At 33.6% G+C, this 16038-nt stretch overlaps 1 protein-coding gene across 1 annotated transcript; it reads right to left on the bottom strand.

Moving 5' to 3' along the window:
- Positions 1 to 24: 24 nt before the first annotated feature.
- LOC106056552 (fibulin-1-like) lies at positions 25 to 15477 on the bottom strand. The gene is made up of 17 exons (XM_013213343.2): positions 15303 to 15477; positions 12489 to 12628; positions 11390 to 11503; positions 11083 to 11218; positions 10167 to 10424; positions 7784 to 7906; positions 7056 to 7253; positions 6295 to 6435; positions 5579 to 5654; positions 5365 to 5477; positions 3595 to 3735; positions 3290 to 3415; positions 2615 to 2740; positions 2149 to 2268; positions 1650 to 1790; positions 1180 to 1318; positions 25 to 843 (listed from the first exon to the last, which is right to left on the bottom strand). Exons 1-17 carry the CDS (start codon positions 15352 to 15354, stop codon positions 447 to 449), a joined length of 2541 nt encoding a protein of 846 aa, XP_013068797.2. The 5' UTR covers positions 15355 to 15477; the 3' UTR covers positions 25 to 446.
- Positions 15478 to 16038: the final 561 nt, after the last annotated feature.

Here is a 16038-nt window from a genome sequence, read left to right as displayed (position 1 = left end):
GTTAGTGAACTAACAAAATCAAACCTGTGTAAGAACAATGGAAAGTATTTTTATTGTACAAAACACATTTCTGTATATCCATGGCAACATTCAAACTAGCCGGATGTACAAGATAGTAGACTAATCTCATGATGTATTTACATCTCATACTTATACAGGCCTATATATTTGATAGGCTACATCAATTTGTTAAATATTGTATATCTCAAACCATGAACAAAAATGTTTAACATTATATGATGTAATATCCTTACATAGGAATACAATCTGAGAGTTTTTATTGGCAGTTTATAAAACATTAAATTATGATTCTTTACACATACACACGCTCACACTCAAAGCAACATCTTGACATCTTCTTTTAATACAAACAATGGCCAAAAGCGCAGAGTTAGCTCCCTTTGTTCATGTCAGCATTTTGATTGGACATGATAAGAGAAAATGGCTTAAAATATTAGCTCCTGATCTGTGATGTATAAATAAATCCTAGACTCTGCCACTCCTTCATAGCCTTTAAAATAGCTGCTGACATTCATAGACAGCTTCAGGACCACATCTTGAGGACCCTCAATACGTTTAACTAAGGTCACCCTAGAATAGTCTCGACTTTTTTCCAATGAGAAATTGTCCAACTGGGCAGGAACAACGCCAGGTTTTAGTGCCCTAGAAGACACCAGCTCCATTGACCATGTATAGAATTTATCTATCAGCCTGCTGCCTGTCATAGAAAACAGTGGTGCAGGCACGGTTACGGTGGATGCAAAAGACAGAAAGTTGTATGTTCTAGATATCAGACCTTTGCGGCATTCTGGGCAATCAAGGGATATACGTTTACACCGTATACTGTAAAATATATAACAAAAATAAATCAGCAACAATCTTCAAGGGCCCTGACCTATCACTAATTCTGCCACTTGCAGTGAACAAGAAAGAACAAAAATTTAACATATTTACTACTATCCTTGTGACTCAAAACAACTAAGCCATTTTCACGATCGAAACCGCAGTGGTTAAATTTTTTTAAAAAAATTGTTTAATTTTCAATTTTGACCAATACGTTTTCTTTTAAAGCCAACAAATCAAAAGATATAGTTCTTTCATAAGAACTACAAACTTAACAAGTATAAATGAAAAACTATAAATGCGAAATTACAATTTCACTTATCATGGCCAACTCACCTGTTTTGACCAGAAGAATTTATTCTGACAAATCCATCAGGACATCGGACAAGAGGACATTTAAAACCACCCCTTATGTTGAAACACACACTGTCGCCAGCAGGACACTGAGCTGACTGTTCTGTGCATTCATTTATATCTAGACAAAAAAAAATTAAAATTCATGTTGGGAAATAACTATTTTTTAAAATTCTACTATTCTAAAATAAGAATATATTGCTAAACATTTATGAATGAAAATTAATCAAACAGCAAAAGTAATTACACTATTAATTACATTATTAAAAAAAAAAAAAACATTAAGATAAATAAGCATGTCATTTAAAAAAATACTTATACTTTTATTTATAAGCTTTGTGACACTATAAATTTCTTAATGTCTGGATATTTTAGTATTCTTTAATTAACTTGAAATTTATATGTAAACTTTTATTTTTCTTTTAGAATCGGGCATAATTCAATTTGTTTACCTTCACATTGGCGACTGTCTGGTTTGAGCCTGAACCCATTGGGACAATCACATTTGTATGATCCAGGTACGTTGATACAATGACCAGTACACACTCCTCCTCCTCCATTGCGACTTGGAAATTGAGTGCATTCATCGATATCTTAAGATGGTAAACAGACTGATAATCATGTAAAATGTTTTAAAAAAGAGCAATTCATTTCTTTGATTTTTTTTTTAATCAATAAAAATCTTCCATACTCTTTACTATGTATAAATTATTTTTTTCAGGTGCATAGAAGAGAATATATTATAATGCTGCACATTTTGTATTATCTAGTTAGGTACTTATATTATTTTTTTAGTTTTTGCACCAAATTTCTGTCAGCAATAATTCATGGTGTTAGGAATGAACTTAATTACTGAGTATTTAATCTGGTTTAAAATCTTAAATCCACAAAAAAAAAATAAACAGCTAGTGTTTTTTTCACACTCTTAAAGATTATCTATAGCTACATTACCTTCACATGATTTCTTATCATCTTGTAGTTGGTAACCTTTGTTACAAGAGCAGAAGTAAGTTCCCACCACATTGACACAACTATGTTGGCAGATTCCATGGTATTGACATTCATCCACATCTGTAAAGAAGAACATTTCTTCATCTAGTCCATTGAAAAGAAAATTATCTCAAGGTAGATCTCACCAAATATAATGCTGATGGCATAATTATGTCCCACTCAATTAGCCAACTTGAAATTGTGGCTAACTACATTCTATTTTTTACACAGCTATGCCTTAGATAACAATGGTGTTCTGTTGCCAACTGTCAAAACTTTCACAAAGACTTTCTAAAATTACCAATCAAAAGTCACAGCTTTTCCTCATATTCCGATCAGAGATCTAGTGAATCATTTTGTTTTAAATATAGATACTTCTACAACCCTTAGTAAATCAAAATCATCAATTAATTTTAACCAAACTCACCAGTACAAGTATCATTATCAGCTGAAACCAATCCTTCAATACACTCACATTTGTAAGAACCTATGGTGTTGACACATTTTGAGGTTGTTGAACAGATTGATGGAAAATAGAAGCATTCATCCACATCTGAAAAATTGATTTAAAAAATTGATAAAAAAGTAAATGTCTTGTAGTGCATTTCTATTTTAAGTTTTAAAGAGATATTTTTTATAATCAAATATTTGCAGAAAAAGAAAATGCTAAAATGTTTATTACATTAGACAAAAATATTTTTAAAAAGAATAAATAATTTTCAAGATTCCATAATAGACTCCATAGTATTCCATATGCTAGGGCAAATTTGTACAAGTGCTCTTTCTACTGTCATTAGAGAATGGAATGGGTTGCCGCAATCAACCAGAAAAATCAATAACTAACATGCTAAATGAACATGCTTGACTAGATTGACATATAGATATGTAGTGGATGTAATTATCATCTGTTTTGAAGAAATGTCTGAAAGGTATAAGATAAGTCACTCCATAAAATAAAATATTTACTGACAAGCCACTTCTTTAAAAAAACCTAAGTAAAGCAACACAAAGGTTTAAAAAAAAATGAATCTCAATCTCACTATTTTGACACAGAATAAGAAATAAAATCACAACAATATGCTTACTACAAAGACCTACTGACCAGTACACCTTCCAGGAACATCATGCTTAAAGCCTCTTGGGCACTGGCAAAAGTAAGTTCCTTGTTTATTCACACACTGCTGTTCATTGGTACATTTGTGAATACCCTGTTCACATTCATCAATGTCTTGGACAGGAAGTGAAAAAGAGAAATGTCAATTCGATCTTCTTATGTGGCTATGAGATGTATAATGATCACTAAACATTTTGTTTATTGAGATCAATCTTGTTAGAATATTTGTATTATACAGATTTAGTAAATGCTGTTTTTTTTTAATTATTGAAAAACTGAAAGTCTGCTGTTACCTTGACATCCTGTGGTTTCTGTTGGCTCATAGCCTGGTGGGCAGTTGACATAGTTTCTGCAGTAGTAGGAACCTTTAGTGTTGATACACTTTTGATGACGTTTACAGTAGGAAGCACCTTCCAATTTACATTCATCAATATCTGAGAATTTGGAAACATCATCAAATTACTGTAAGGACAATATCATAACCTATTTATTTAAATAGAAAATTTTTACAGTTTTAAAAAAAAAAAAATCTACATCTAAAGTGTATATTTTACATTTATAACATGACTGTTTAAAGTGTTCATCATTTTTAAAAACACATGTTAAATATGCACTAAACTATTTTACATTAAACATTTATTAACTTTGCAATTGTTGAAATGAACAATTAAAACACCAAAACAACTGTCCTTTTTTATTAGGTCTAAGTGGATCCTCTATAATAATAAAGCTTGTCTTCAAGTCCAAAGATTAATGAGAAATTCAGTATTTCCTGTGGATATGAAGCCCCATCTGTGACCTAGATATTTTGCCAGATCCAGCACAGGCCTAACCATTGTCTTTACTTACTTAGACTTAGGTCCTCCCGCACCGTTCGGCGCATTGGGCGGCAAGCTGTCTCCATAATGATCTGTCACTGGCAATGTCTGAAGCCTCCTCCCACCTGGTGTCCACTGTTCTGAGGTCCTCCATGAAGGTGTGTCACCAGGTAATACGGGGACGTCCCTGTTTGTGCTTTCCTCGTTTTGGCTTCCATGTTATCGCAACTCTTTGTGTGCGTAATTCATTTTTTCAAAAAAAAAAACATTGTCCACTGGTGGTCAAATTATATTTTCTTTTTGCCTTCTTTGTCTGTCCATGGCAGCAGATTTTCTTCTGGTCTCAAATGTGGGCGGCAATAAAGCTTGTCTTCAAGTCCAAAGATTAATGAGAAATTCAGTATTTCCTGTGGATATGAAGCCCCATCTGTGACCTAGATATTTTGCCAGATCCTTCAGCTTTTGCAAGTGACCTCCAGCTGTCTCGTTCTGAATGCGCATGCAACCAGGTGCTTTTTTCATGTCAGTTGAAGCAAGTTGGCACCTAAGCTGGTTTTTAAAGCATTTCAGTGGGGCATCTCTGTTACATCAACCACCTTTCAGCTCACCAAAAAAAAAAAGACTGCTTTCGGCATACATTCATCCCCCATATGGGTGCTTTTGGCATACATTTGTCCCCCATATGGGTGCTTTTGGCATACATTTGTCCCCCATATGGGTGCTTTTGGCATACATTTGTCCCCCATATGGGTGCTTTTGGCATACATTTGTCCCCCATATGGGTGCTTTTGGCATACATTTGTCCCCCATATGGGTGCTTTTGGCATACATTTGTCCCCCATACGGGTGCTTTTGGCATACATTTGTCCCCCATATGGGTGCTTTTGGCATACATTTGTCCCCCATATGGGTGCTTTTGGCATACATTTGTCCCCCATATGGGTGCTTTTGGCATACATTTGTCCCCCATATGGGTGCTTTTGGCATACATTTGTCCCCCATATGGGTGCTTTTGGCATACATTTGTCCCCTATATGGGTGCTTTTGGCATACATTTGTCCCCCATATGGGTGCTTTTGGCATACATTTGTCCCCCATACAGGATATGTTCTCTGTCCAGCTTAACTGTCAGTCCATAAGAACTATACTAACAGCATATTTAATATTTATATCATTGTCTAATTCATTACATCTAAGTCAGTCTGGACCTATACTTTCAGAATTACCTTAAGCCTACTAACATACCTACACAGTTGCCAACTTCATTGGGTTTAAGTCCCTCTGGACAAACAACATCAACACAGTCTGCTTTCTTGCGGTCAAATTTTTGGCCAGGAGGACAAGGTTTTGGGTTGCATCTGAAACAAATTGTTTACTGTAACTTGAAAACCTAAACTAAAGCAAATTTTACTATCTTGCTAGCATTCTACTAAATGATTTCAAGTGGTTCACACGCTACCTGAATGTTCCTTGTAGATTTAAGCAGTTGTAGCCCTTTAAACAATTATGTGTTCCAAGTGCACACTCATCATTATCTGAAAAAAAAATGTTTTGAAAAAAATGGTATTGTACCAAGTGATAAAAAGTTGAATTAAATAAAAAAAATAATAATCTATTATCCATGAAACAAAATGACTTGAAGAATTAAACAAAAATTCATTAAAAGATACATGTTTAATTCAGACATTACTAGGCCTATATACCTACTTTTTGAACACATATTAACCAGCTTAAGAAAAAAAAAGTACATTCTGAATTCATCCATCCGCAAATATCATTTTTAAAGTTAGAACAAAAAACTGTTTTGTTTTCAATGTTTTAAACATTCCTTCAGAAATGAAGATTGTTTTGTCCTAGCCCAGTTGGGGGATGGCAGCAGGCAGGGTTCAAACCTAAATCATCAAGTCAAGACTACATGACCAGCCTTCCACCAAATATAGATGTCTGATAGTTAAACACATTATTACAAAATAATAATTCAAGAAAATAGTCACTTAGATGGCCATCTTAACCTGAAAGGAAAAATGAATTTCTTCATCTTGAGTATAGTCTATTTCATCCTGATAAGACAAATACAGATATGTCATTTAGAGACTAAGGAGATTGTATGAATAAGATATATAGGCCTATTAGATAATAATACATGCTACTACCAGAATCTATTATGAGACTCACCATAACATTTTTGTGTTTTCTCATCCAGTGTGTATCCTGTCCCACAGTTTCTTTCTCTTCTGCATACGTAAGAGCCAATTGTGTTCTCACATCTTTCTCCCATCTCACAAGAGTCAATGCTTAGACCACATTCATTCAGATCTGAAACAGAAACATATAAATTGCAAAGAGATGTTCCGAATTTGTGTTGGTATTATTGGTGTTAAGCTAAATGAATGCAAAAAATAAAATGATATTCTATAATTGTACTTCAAACAACATTAGCTTTAAAAATATATTTTAAAGTGCCCTTCTCAAATAGAGCAGATAAAGAAGTATGATCATTTCCTGTGGTCTTTAGCTTATGAAGGTATGTGGCCAGGATAATGAACTAATCAATTCTCCCCCCAGCTGAAGCTAGGCACACATATGAAGCCTAACAATCAGCAACTGAGTCCAAAAAATTGACCTTGGTGGTTTAAGATTGTGTTTTCAAAATGTTTTATTAATAAAAACAGGCACTGGAACTTATCTAACACAACTATGACTTACATCTTTAGAAAGAGGTTAGGCAATAAACAACAAAGAATTTCTAAAATATACAAACTGCTCACTTTTTTAGACAAAAATATATGCCTTGAGATCAAGGTGTAGCAGAAAAAGCATCTGAAGGGTAGGATTGTAACATAATTGATGTCATGTTTATGAGAATGGCTGGTGTTAACATGTGACACCAGATAGGGAAACTCTTGAGTTACAAAATGAAAAGTAGTGACACTTACCTTCACATTTCTTGGTTTCAACACTGAAGATGTAACCAGGCTGACACTGAGGGTCTTCTGCCTGTTTACAAACCCCAGTCTTTGAATCTAGTATAAAGCTGGCAGGACATTGTGGTGAACAGGTGTAGCCTCCCCTAGTGTTGATGCACATCTCTCCAGTTGCACAACTTGCCAATTTTTCAATGCACTCATCAATATCTAAATTACGGTACATTAAATTTACGTTATTAAACAGTGTGCACACTAAAATATTATCACATTAGTCTAAGTCATAATTTAAGATAAGTACTCAAAAAGTAAGGAAATTGGTTCTACAATTGTGCATTACAAAAAACAATACATTATTAGAGCAAACAATTTGTACAATAGCACACAAAATATAAATTCATACCCCAGTTTCTCTTCAACATTACAAGCAAAATTTACAACAATAAAAACAGTAAGTGACAGTTTGTTCAATGATTTAAATGACCAAACATTTCCCCATAAAACATGATATGAAATTTTGATTAACTTACTCCCTTACAAGACACTGAGCTTCACATCTTATTGTCAATGTTCCTCAATAATCTATTTTTACAATAATTAAATATTACCCTGCCCTTGTAACAAATTTTTTTTTCTTAATTGCATTTTTCAATAGTTATTTAAATGTATTTTCATGAAAAATTTATTTGTAGATATTGTTTCTAAAGTACCTAATTGTAATAAATGGAATTACAAATTACCTCGACAAGAAATTTTATTAAGTGCTAGTCTGTAGCCATCGTAACATTTGCATTCAATACTTCCATTTTCATTATCCATACATCGTTGCTCACATGGATTATTCAGTTCACAGTTACCCATTGCTGAAAATAAAACCATTAGAGAGAGATAACCTGTTTTATTACTTAGAGATGTTAGTGATTATGAGTATGTGGCATTATCTTACCAATACTAAACGGACAATACCTGGAGAAGCACATTCTCCCTTGAGAAATAGCCTCTAGGATTGTGTATAATTTCAATGGGCTTTTTATTTCCATTTAACCACACTGCTTAATGAAGTAATTCCTATTTTATAATATCTTTCTAATTCTAACAGTGATACTAATGGTCCAGATCTGTGAAGGGTACCGATGAAATTTTAACATTTATTATGGTAAAAATAATCTCATGCCCAAGCTTCTGAGCCACATGTACACAATCTCTTTTATAGTATTAATGAGTTAGACAATATATTGGTTTACAGATTGAAATTTGATTGACATTTGATAAATGACATTCATTCTCATTATGTTGGAGGGTTCAGAAAACAAGTTATATTTTTAAGCTGAAATGAACTGTGGTTTCTAGCTCAGTCAATTCTTCATACAATTTAAAAGGTTGTTCTGATACTAGAATTTGACTTGGGCTTCTTGATAAATTATGCAGCTTGGAAGGATATTCTCTAGTGACACTCCACAAGGGGCAAGTTTCACTAAATCCTATTTTCATCTTCTGGAACATGTATTGTCTTGATCTGTTGTGTACTGTATGGAAGCAAAATATTATAGATTGATTTTGTTGGGATAGTATATATTAAGCATGCTTTTTTTTTTCTGAATTTGGATGAGAACTGGCCCATCTTTGGATTATATTACTCTATATAATTTTCTTCTCCTCATTTCAGATGAACAGTTCTTTTGACTTTTTGCTTATCCTTTCATATTTGGCCAGTCTGTCTCTATTTCCCTCTCTCTGTGTGCTGGGATCCAATGGAGAACAGTTTTCTTATTATTATTGTTGAGGTTTGTTAATGGTTGAGTTGTTTGATATAGAAGACCTTGGAGTTTTTCAAGGTTTGAAGAAATGTTTTGTCTTCATGAAGATAATCTGACTGATCTGTTAATGACTTAAGACTAAGACTAAGACTGCTTTATTGATCCTTACGGAAATTTGTTGTGATTACAAGGACTCGTTTCTCATATAAAGTCAACACAACAGAAACATACACATAAATACAACAGACAACATAAAGAGTTCATTCAGCGACTACGCACAGGTATCTTGGTGCATTTCATGTTCCCTGATCAATGAGTGGTGGTGATAGAGTCTGACCGAGTGAGGTACGAAAGAGTTTTTGTACCGCTCCGTTCTTGTATTGATTGACAGCAGTCGCCCACTTCGCGACGACCTGGCGTAGTTCTGATGGAGCGGGTGGCCGTTGTCTTCCAAGATTTTTTCAATTTTTCTTAGGCTCGTTTGTTCAAAAAGTTCCTTTAAATGTGGTAATGTTGTGAGTGTAATTTTTGATGCTTTTTTAATGATGTTTTCTAGACGTTGCAACAGTTTAGATGAGGCGTTGCCTTGCCAACAACTTATTCCGTATGTTAGCAGATTTTGTACAGTCGCGCCGTAAAATGTCTCAAGGATCTTCTTGTTTAATTTAAAACTGTTGAGTTTGTATAGAAAAAAGAGTCACTGGGCTGTTTTCTTTGTCAGAGTTCCAAGGTGGTCTTCCCATGAAAGCTTGTTGTTGATGATAACGCCTAGATATTTATATGCCTTTACTTGTTCTATAGATGTAGTGTAATAATATTAAGTTTACTAATCAATGTCTACCTACAATAATAATGCTTGTCTTTGAATCCAAAAAAAGGAGGAAGAGTGGAGTATTTCACATGACTACAAAGTCCTAACTGTGTGTCTACATATTTCGTCACATCCAGCAGAGACATAACCATTGTCTGCTGGTGGTCAGCTTATGTTTTCTTTTTGCCATCTTTTTGCCTTGGCAGTAGATTTCTTTTTGGTTTCAAATATGTATCTTAAATGTGATTATCAACTTCTCTTGAAAGTACTGCATTATTGAATACTGTGTTTCCCAGATGTGTTAATTGTTCTACCACATTGAGAGGGTGTTCATTCACAGTGATCAGTGAAGATAAGTAGATTTTATTGGATGACTTTTGAAACATGACCTGTTTTTTCCAAGGTTTAATGTCAAATCAAAATGAAATGGCAGCATACACAAAAAATGTTTACATAATTAATTCACAAACACATCTGTTCATACCAAAATATATAAAAAGTGATACATAAAATTAATCACTGTCTTTGAACACATTCTAACTATTAAAAAAATACCATTTTGATTTGTGGTCTCTATCAGCTTGCAAGTTCTGTTATTATTCTGGTCTAACTGATAGCCAGTAGGGCAGGAACAAACAAAGGATGTCTTAGTATTGATGCAGATATGAGAACATACATTGTGTGGGACAGCACACTCGTCAATATCAGCATTTTCCACTTCTGATGGCATTTCAGCTAATGTTGGATCATTATTTCCTTCATTATTCTCAAGGCCATCTTTCTTACTGGCCACAAGATCCATTATAGTCAATCCTAAAAGAAAAAATGGGTCACTAAAATTACATTAAGCAATTAAGAAGCATTTAAGAAGATCAAAATATTGAATGATCTTAGTATGGCTATTTTTTTCATTGACATTCTCTTCGTAAAGTCAAATGCAATCAAAATTTTTAAAATCATTTTTTAAATATTAAAGAAAAAAGGAACTCTGCACTTACAACTATATCTCAAAATAATTTGGAAGCTATTTCCCTTATGAAACAAAATAATTAATTATCAATAATTTATGACTAATTGTTTGGTATTTTTTTAATTGATCCATTTTTTGTTAGGTACAATAAATAATTGCTTATGGTGAAAAATAAAGAATTAATTATTATGGGGAAATACCCTTATTGGTATCAAACAAAAAAATTAATTACCAGTAATTAATTGACTAATTTAGTATTTGTTTTATTGATTCACGTCTTGTCTCTGCCAATATATAATTGTGCAAAGTTTCAACTTGATCTGAGAATAGGTTTAGGAGAAATAAAGAAATAATGTGTACAAACTTTTTATCAGGCAGACAGACAGACTGAGTGAGTTGATATAAGCTTTGTAAAAGAGGAGCGGTAAATTTTATACTTTTATTTTTTTTAATTTTTAAAAAAAGTTAAATAAAAATTATAGCTTAAATAAAAAGCAGAACCTGTTATATTTTGTTTTGTTTCTCCCACACAACATTCTCTATACATGGTGTCACATGGTTCCCCAAGTCCAGGAGAAACACAAGGTGGATTGACACTGCGTGCTATAAGTCCCAGGTTGCAACAATGACAACATTCCTATTTATTAACAAATATTGTATTTATAAAATGCTGTTAACCTCATTTTAAAATTAATAAATTATACTAAGAGATATATTTAGCTACAGTTCACATGCTGTGAAAATTATTTACAATACTTTTTTTTTAAATTGTTAGATTAATGCTATATGATTATGAACCGTTTATTACCCGGAAGCTCTCTGCTCCAGGATCGCTGTCACGTATAGCACAGATTTGATTATCTAAAGCAGTTAGTCTTCCATCATCACAGGCTGAATGCTGAGTTTGTTTTATACAACAAATCTGGAAGTATAAACAAGGAAAATTAGCCACTAAATTTCAAACTGTATTGTATTGCATTGTACAGGGCCGGATTTAAGTATGTGGAGGCCTCTATACTTTTTGAAAAGCTTTAATAACAATCCATTTATTTATAAAATGCTAATATCTAAAAATACACAACATATTTTTAAAAATTAAATGATTTAATATGCATATTTTAGTAACATAATTTGTAGGCCCTACATTTTTAGGGTTTACGCAATGTAGTAAATGTTGAGCTACTGTTGTATATTACAAGCACACTATAAGGTGACACTTTTTAACCACGACAGTTTTGCCAACTGTAGGATTTAAAGTATTTTCAGTAAAAATGTGAAAAAAAAAGGTTGAAAAAAAAAACTTAATGTTGATGACCCGTTGAAATAGATTTTTTTCTCTATTGTGGGGTCCCCTATCTATTGGATTCCCCTGGGCAGTAGCCCTGCCTGCCCTCCTTAAATCCAGCCCTGGCATTGTATGTGAATCAGAAGGAAATAGGAAAGATGTGATACTATATATTGGGTGCACATGTTAAGTGTTCATCAGTCTAGCATAGTTAAAACTTCATCCACATCACTACAATTCCTTTAAATACTCAAATGTGTTTGTTCAATAGAATAAAAATACAGAATATTAAGACAAAGATAAAATGTAGAATTATGTCAAATTAAAATGGTTAACTAATATATTGGAAAACATGCCTGGAAAAAGGGTCAACCAATGCCAAATAGGAAAACAAAGGAAGTTATTTTATTTAATTTTTTCATGCTATTCTCTAAGTTGTTTTTTTTTTCTAATATTTTCTTTATGAGCTTCATAAACTCATTTTATAAATTACAGACTTTCCTTTTAAAAAAATAAGATAATTAGGACCATTTTAACTGTGAAGCCAGTGTGCTTTAAAATGTTCACAGTTGGTTTGTAAATAAATAATTATATATAGGGCCTACTCAAAACAGCCACTCACCTCTAGAATAGATAGACACACTGTCTGGTCCGAGGTGGAGATATTGGCTACTGGTCCAGGGTAACCATCGCATCTAGCATTGGCACTTGACCACTGGACACCTTCTTGACAACACTGATCAAAGATGTGATAGAACTGACCTTCAGATAACAAAGAAATTCATATTACATAATATAGGATATGAAGGACTAATTAAGGCCGTAGATCAGGCATGTCAAACTCGTTAAGGTGTATGGGCCGCATAAAAAACTTACTATGGCCTGAGGGGCCGCAGCCAAAAATCAGTTGCAAAACAGCTTACTAGTTTTATGTAAATTCGAAACAATACAATAGAATACAATAATTAATGGCATACCTGTCCCTTAGTTAGCTAAATTTGTAGTACTATTTGGTGATAAAAAAATTACTAAGATTGCGCATTTTGTTCTTTGTCCTGATGCTTGACATATTTCTGGGATACAAGTTTATTAATATCGGGTGGAAGTTTGTCACTGACACTATCATCACTGACGAAAAATTTTGATCAGATAATCTCGAACGGTGAGGTGATTTGTAGCTTTCATTCTAGAAAAGAACTGCTCACAGAGATCAGTGGTTGCAAAAATAGCTAGAATTCTGGCTGCAAATTTCCGCAATTCAACGTACCGTTTAGTTAAATAACTACATTTTGGCGCAGCCACTTCTTTATACTTCGCTTTCATCAAAGAATCTAACTGCTCTTCTATCAGCACTAGTTGGACATTACCAGCAGCTTTTTCAGAAGCAAATGAAAATAGAGATAAAAACAACGAAAATTTCTTGCTCGTATGAAACGAAGTCATGAAAACGGCTAGTGGAAGCATCTACTAACGATTCCAGGTGTAAGACATATTTACCAAATGTTGTAGCCGTATTTAATCTTTTTAGTTCCTGACACGTTGAGAAGTGAACAAGATTTTCTCTTCATATTTGATTTATCCACAGTCGTAATTTTGCTTGAAAGCACTTCACAAGATCTAACGCAGTTGTGACAATTTTGTCTTTACTTTGAAGTTTCAAATTCAAGTCTTGCAGGTGACCAATGAGATCAATTGCAAATGCCAAATCCTGAACCCATTCGTCAGTATGGAAATGTTCAACAGTTTCAAATTCCATGTTCAGTAACAATACAATTTCTTCATGCAGTACAACAAATCTCTTCAATTCTTTATGACAGGAGAGACAGCTAATTTCGTGTCTAATGTCATTCAGAAACATTGAAAATTGGCGATGATAAGAATAAAATTAATATTGATTGAAACCAGTTTTATGACATGTTGGAATTATAATTGCTTTGTGCGTTATGTTTCTTGGTGAATGATGCACTGAAAATGAGCAAATTTAAAATTAGCATTAGTCTCTCATATTTTTGCAAGTAGCTTTGCATTAAAACCATTTCATAATTGTTAGTGCGCCATCCGTTGTTAGACTAACTAGCTTTACCAACGGGAAATTGTACTGCAATATCACCTGTTATTTCTCAAGAATATCCTCGCTTGTTTTGGCGTTATGCATAGAACAAATATCTCCTCATGTATCTCAAAATTCCTGTCACATGCCCTTATGAATATAGCCAACTGTGCTACACCCGGACTCATCGAGAGCCAATGAAAATAATTCAAAATCTTTTTTTTTCTTTAATTGTTCACGCGAGCTGATTGACATGTCATTTATTCTATCTGCCACAGTGTTCCTAGTTAACGCTATTTCTTTGAATGTTTTCACCTTTTCTGGACAAATTACTTCGGCAGCTTTAACGATACACTCCTTCACAAAATCTCTTTCTCTAAATGCTTTGCTATGGCTTGCAATTAAGTTTGAAAAAAATGTAGCTGGCTTTCACTGCAGACTCAATCTCATTGTTCAGTTTAACAAATACTATTTTTCAATTCAAGTAGCTTGTCATCTTTTATTTTCCAGCGTAATAGTTTAACATTATTTATTAATTTTTGAGGTGGCCAAGCGGGCTGCATGCGGCCCCCGAACGCCGTGTTTGACATGCCTGCCGTAGATTCATTATAATGTAATCATGTAACATGATTAAGTAATGTGCTTTGAATGCAAAGATATATGTGTATTAAAAGCTTAGAGTTTTACTTTTCTAAATGCAATGTATTAAGATGATCAGAGAAGTAGGCCTATATCACATGTTGAATTGTTTATCTCATGACTCACCATACGTCTTTGTAAATAGAAAATAACCGTCTATCTAGCCCTAATGTAGGACACTTAAATTATGCTTTGTAATGTATGCCTATCATTGTTATAATATTCCATCATTAAATAAAATATGTCTAAGCTGTCAGTATTCCGCGCTGGTAATGTGTAGTATGTAAATCAGAATAACTTTTTTTCTATAAATTTCGCATAACCTTGCACGATAGTCTCCCCTCGTTTGATGAAATCTCTTTTGACATAGATTTGTATTTCCCCCCACCCCCAATCTTTCTATTAAAAATACTTACAATCACTCCCTTTCAAACAATGTTTTAAAAACCTGTATGCTAAAAAGATTACTAAATAAATTTACTAAAGGGATGGGGTTAACTTATGAATGGCGTACCTTGGACCCAAAAGTGCTTAACACAAAATGCTGAGTTTACTCAAGGCATGGTTTACTCAATAAAAAAAAATATTAACAAAAGTCAAAATTAAAAATAAAAGAAGTACGAAAAAAAAAAAGACTTTTAGACGTTAAGTAAAATTTGTCTAACGACATTTACAGGTACAGGGTTGCCGATGTAGATCTAGATCTACTGATAAATGGTAACTATAAGCAATAAATAAATAATTTACCTTTGGCAGCATAAACGTTCAGGATGGAGAGAAGAAATAACTTGATCAACATTGCTCGTAGTGTGACAAATTAAAGCTGCTACTGACAAAACGAGTCTATTTCAAAATAAAGCGAAGGGGAGGAAAGCTTTTTGGCAGATCACAGCAACAGAAAGAAAGGGGGGGGGGCCTTCAAGAAACAGAGAAGATGTGGGGACGGAATGGTAGGGAGAAAAAAAAATTCGTTTGCTCCTTTAGACGTGCGGCTAATTTTATACCAAACCTGCGATAACAACTTGACTGAGTTAAGTATAACTCTATTGGCCTACAAAATATTTGGTATACTTTAACTAGAAAAGGAAATGTGCCGAACAAGCGAATGACAAAATATAGCCTTATCGAGTCAAAGACGTTCAGGCCAATACTTTAAACGATAGGTCTTAGCCAATCAGTTAAATTCGCATAACTCCGAGTTGTCCGAGCTATCATAGTATCATGACAGTTGAGGTCAACACCTTTGTATTTCAAAGCACAGACGAAACACGTATTGTACAAGTTTTTTTTTTATATATATAATCCTAACAACAAAGATAGGCCCCTATTGTAGGGACTTACTTGAATCTAAAAAGTGAATCTGAAAAGGTATTCTTAGGAAACGCGGAAGGAGGCAAAAAGAGTAGATAACTGTGTAAAACAAAATGTATTTAAAAGAATTTAGGATGTCATTATTCGTGTACTCACAGAGGCGAAAGGGCTT

This window comes from Biomphalaria glabrata, chromosome 4, assembly GCF_947242115.1.
Source record: "Biomphalaria glabrata chromosome 4, xgBioGlab47.1, whole genome shotgun sequence".
In the NCBI taxonomy this organism is placed as follows: Eukaryota; Metazoa; Mollusca; class Gastropoda; family Planorbidae; genus Biomphalaria; species Biomphalaria glabrata.
The sequence above is the reverse complement of the archived record's forward strand: the minus strand, read 5'-3'. Positions and strand labels throughout refer to the sequence as shown.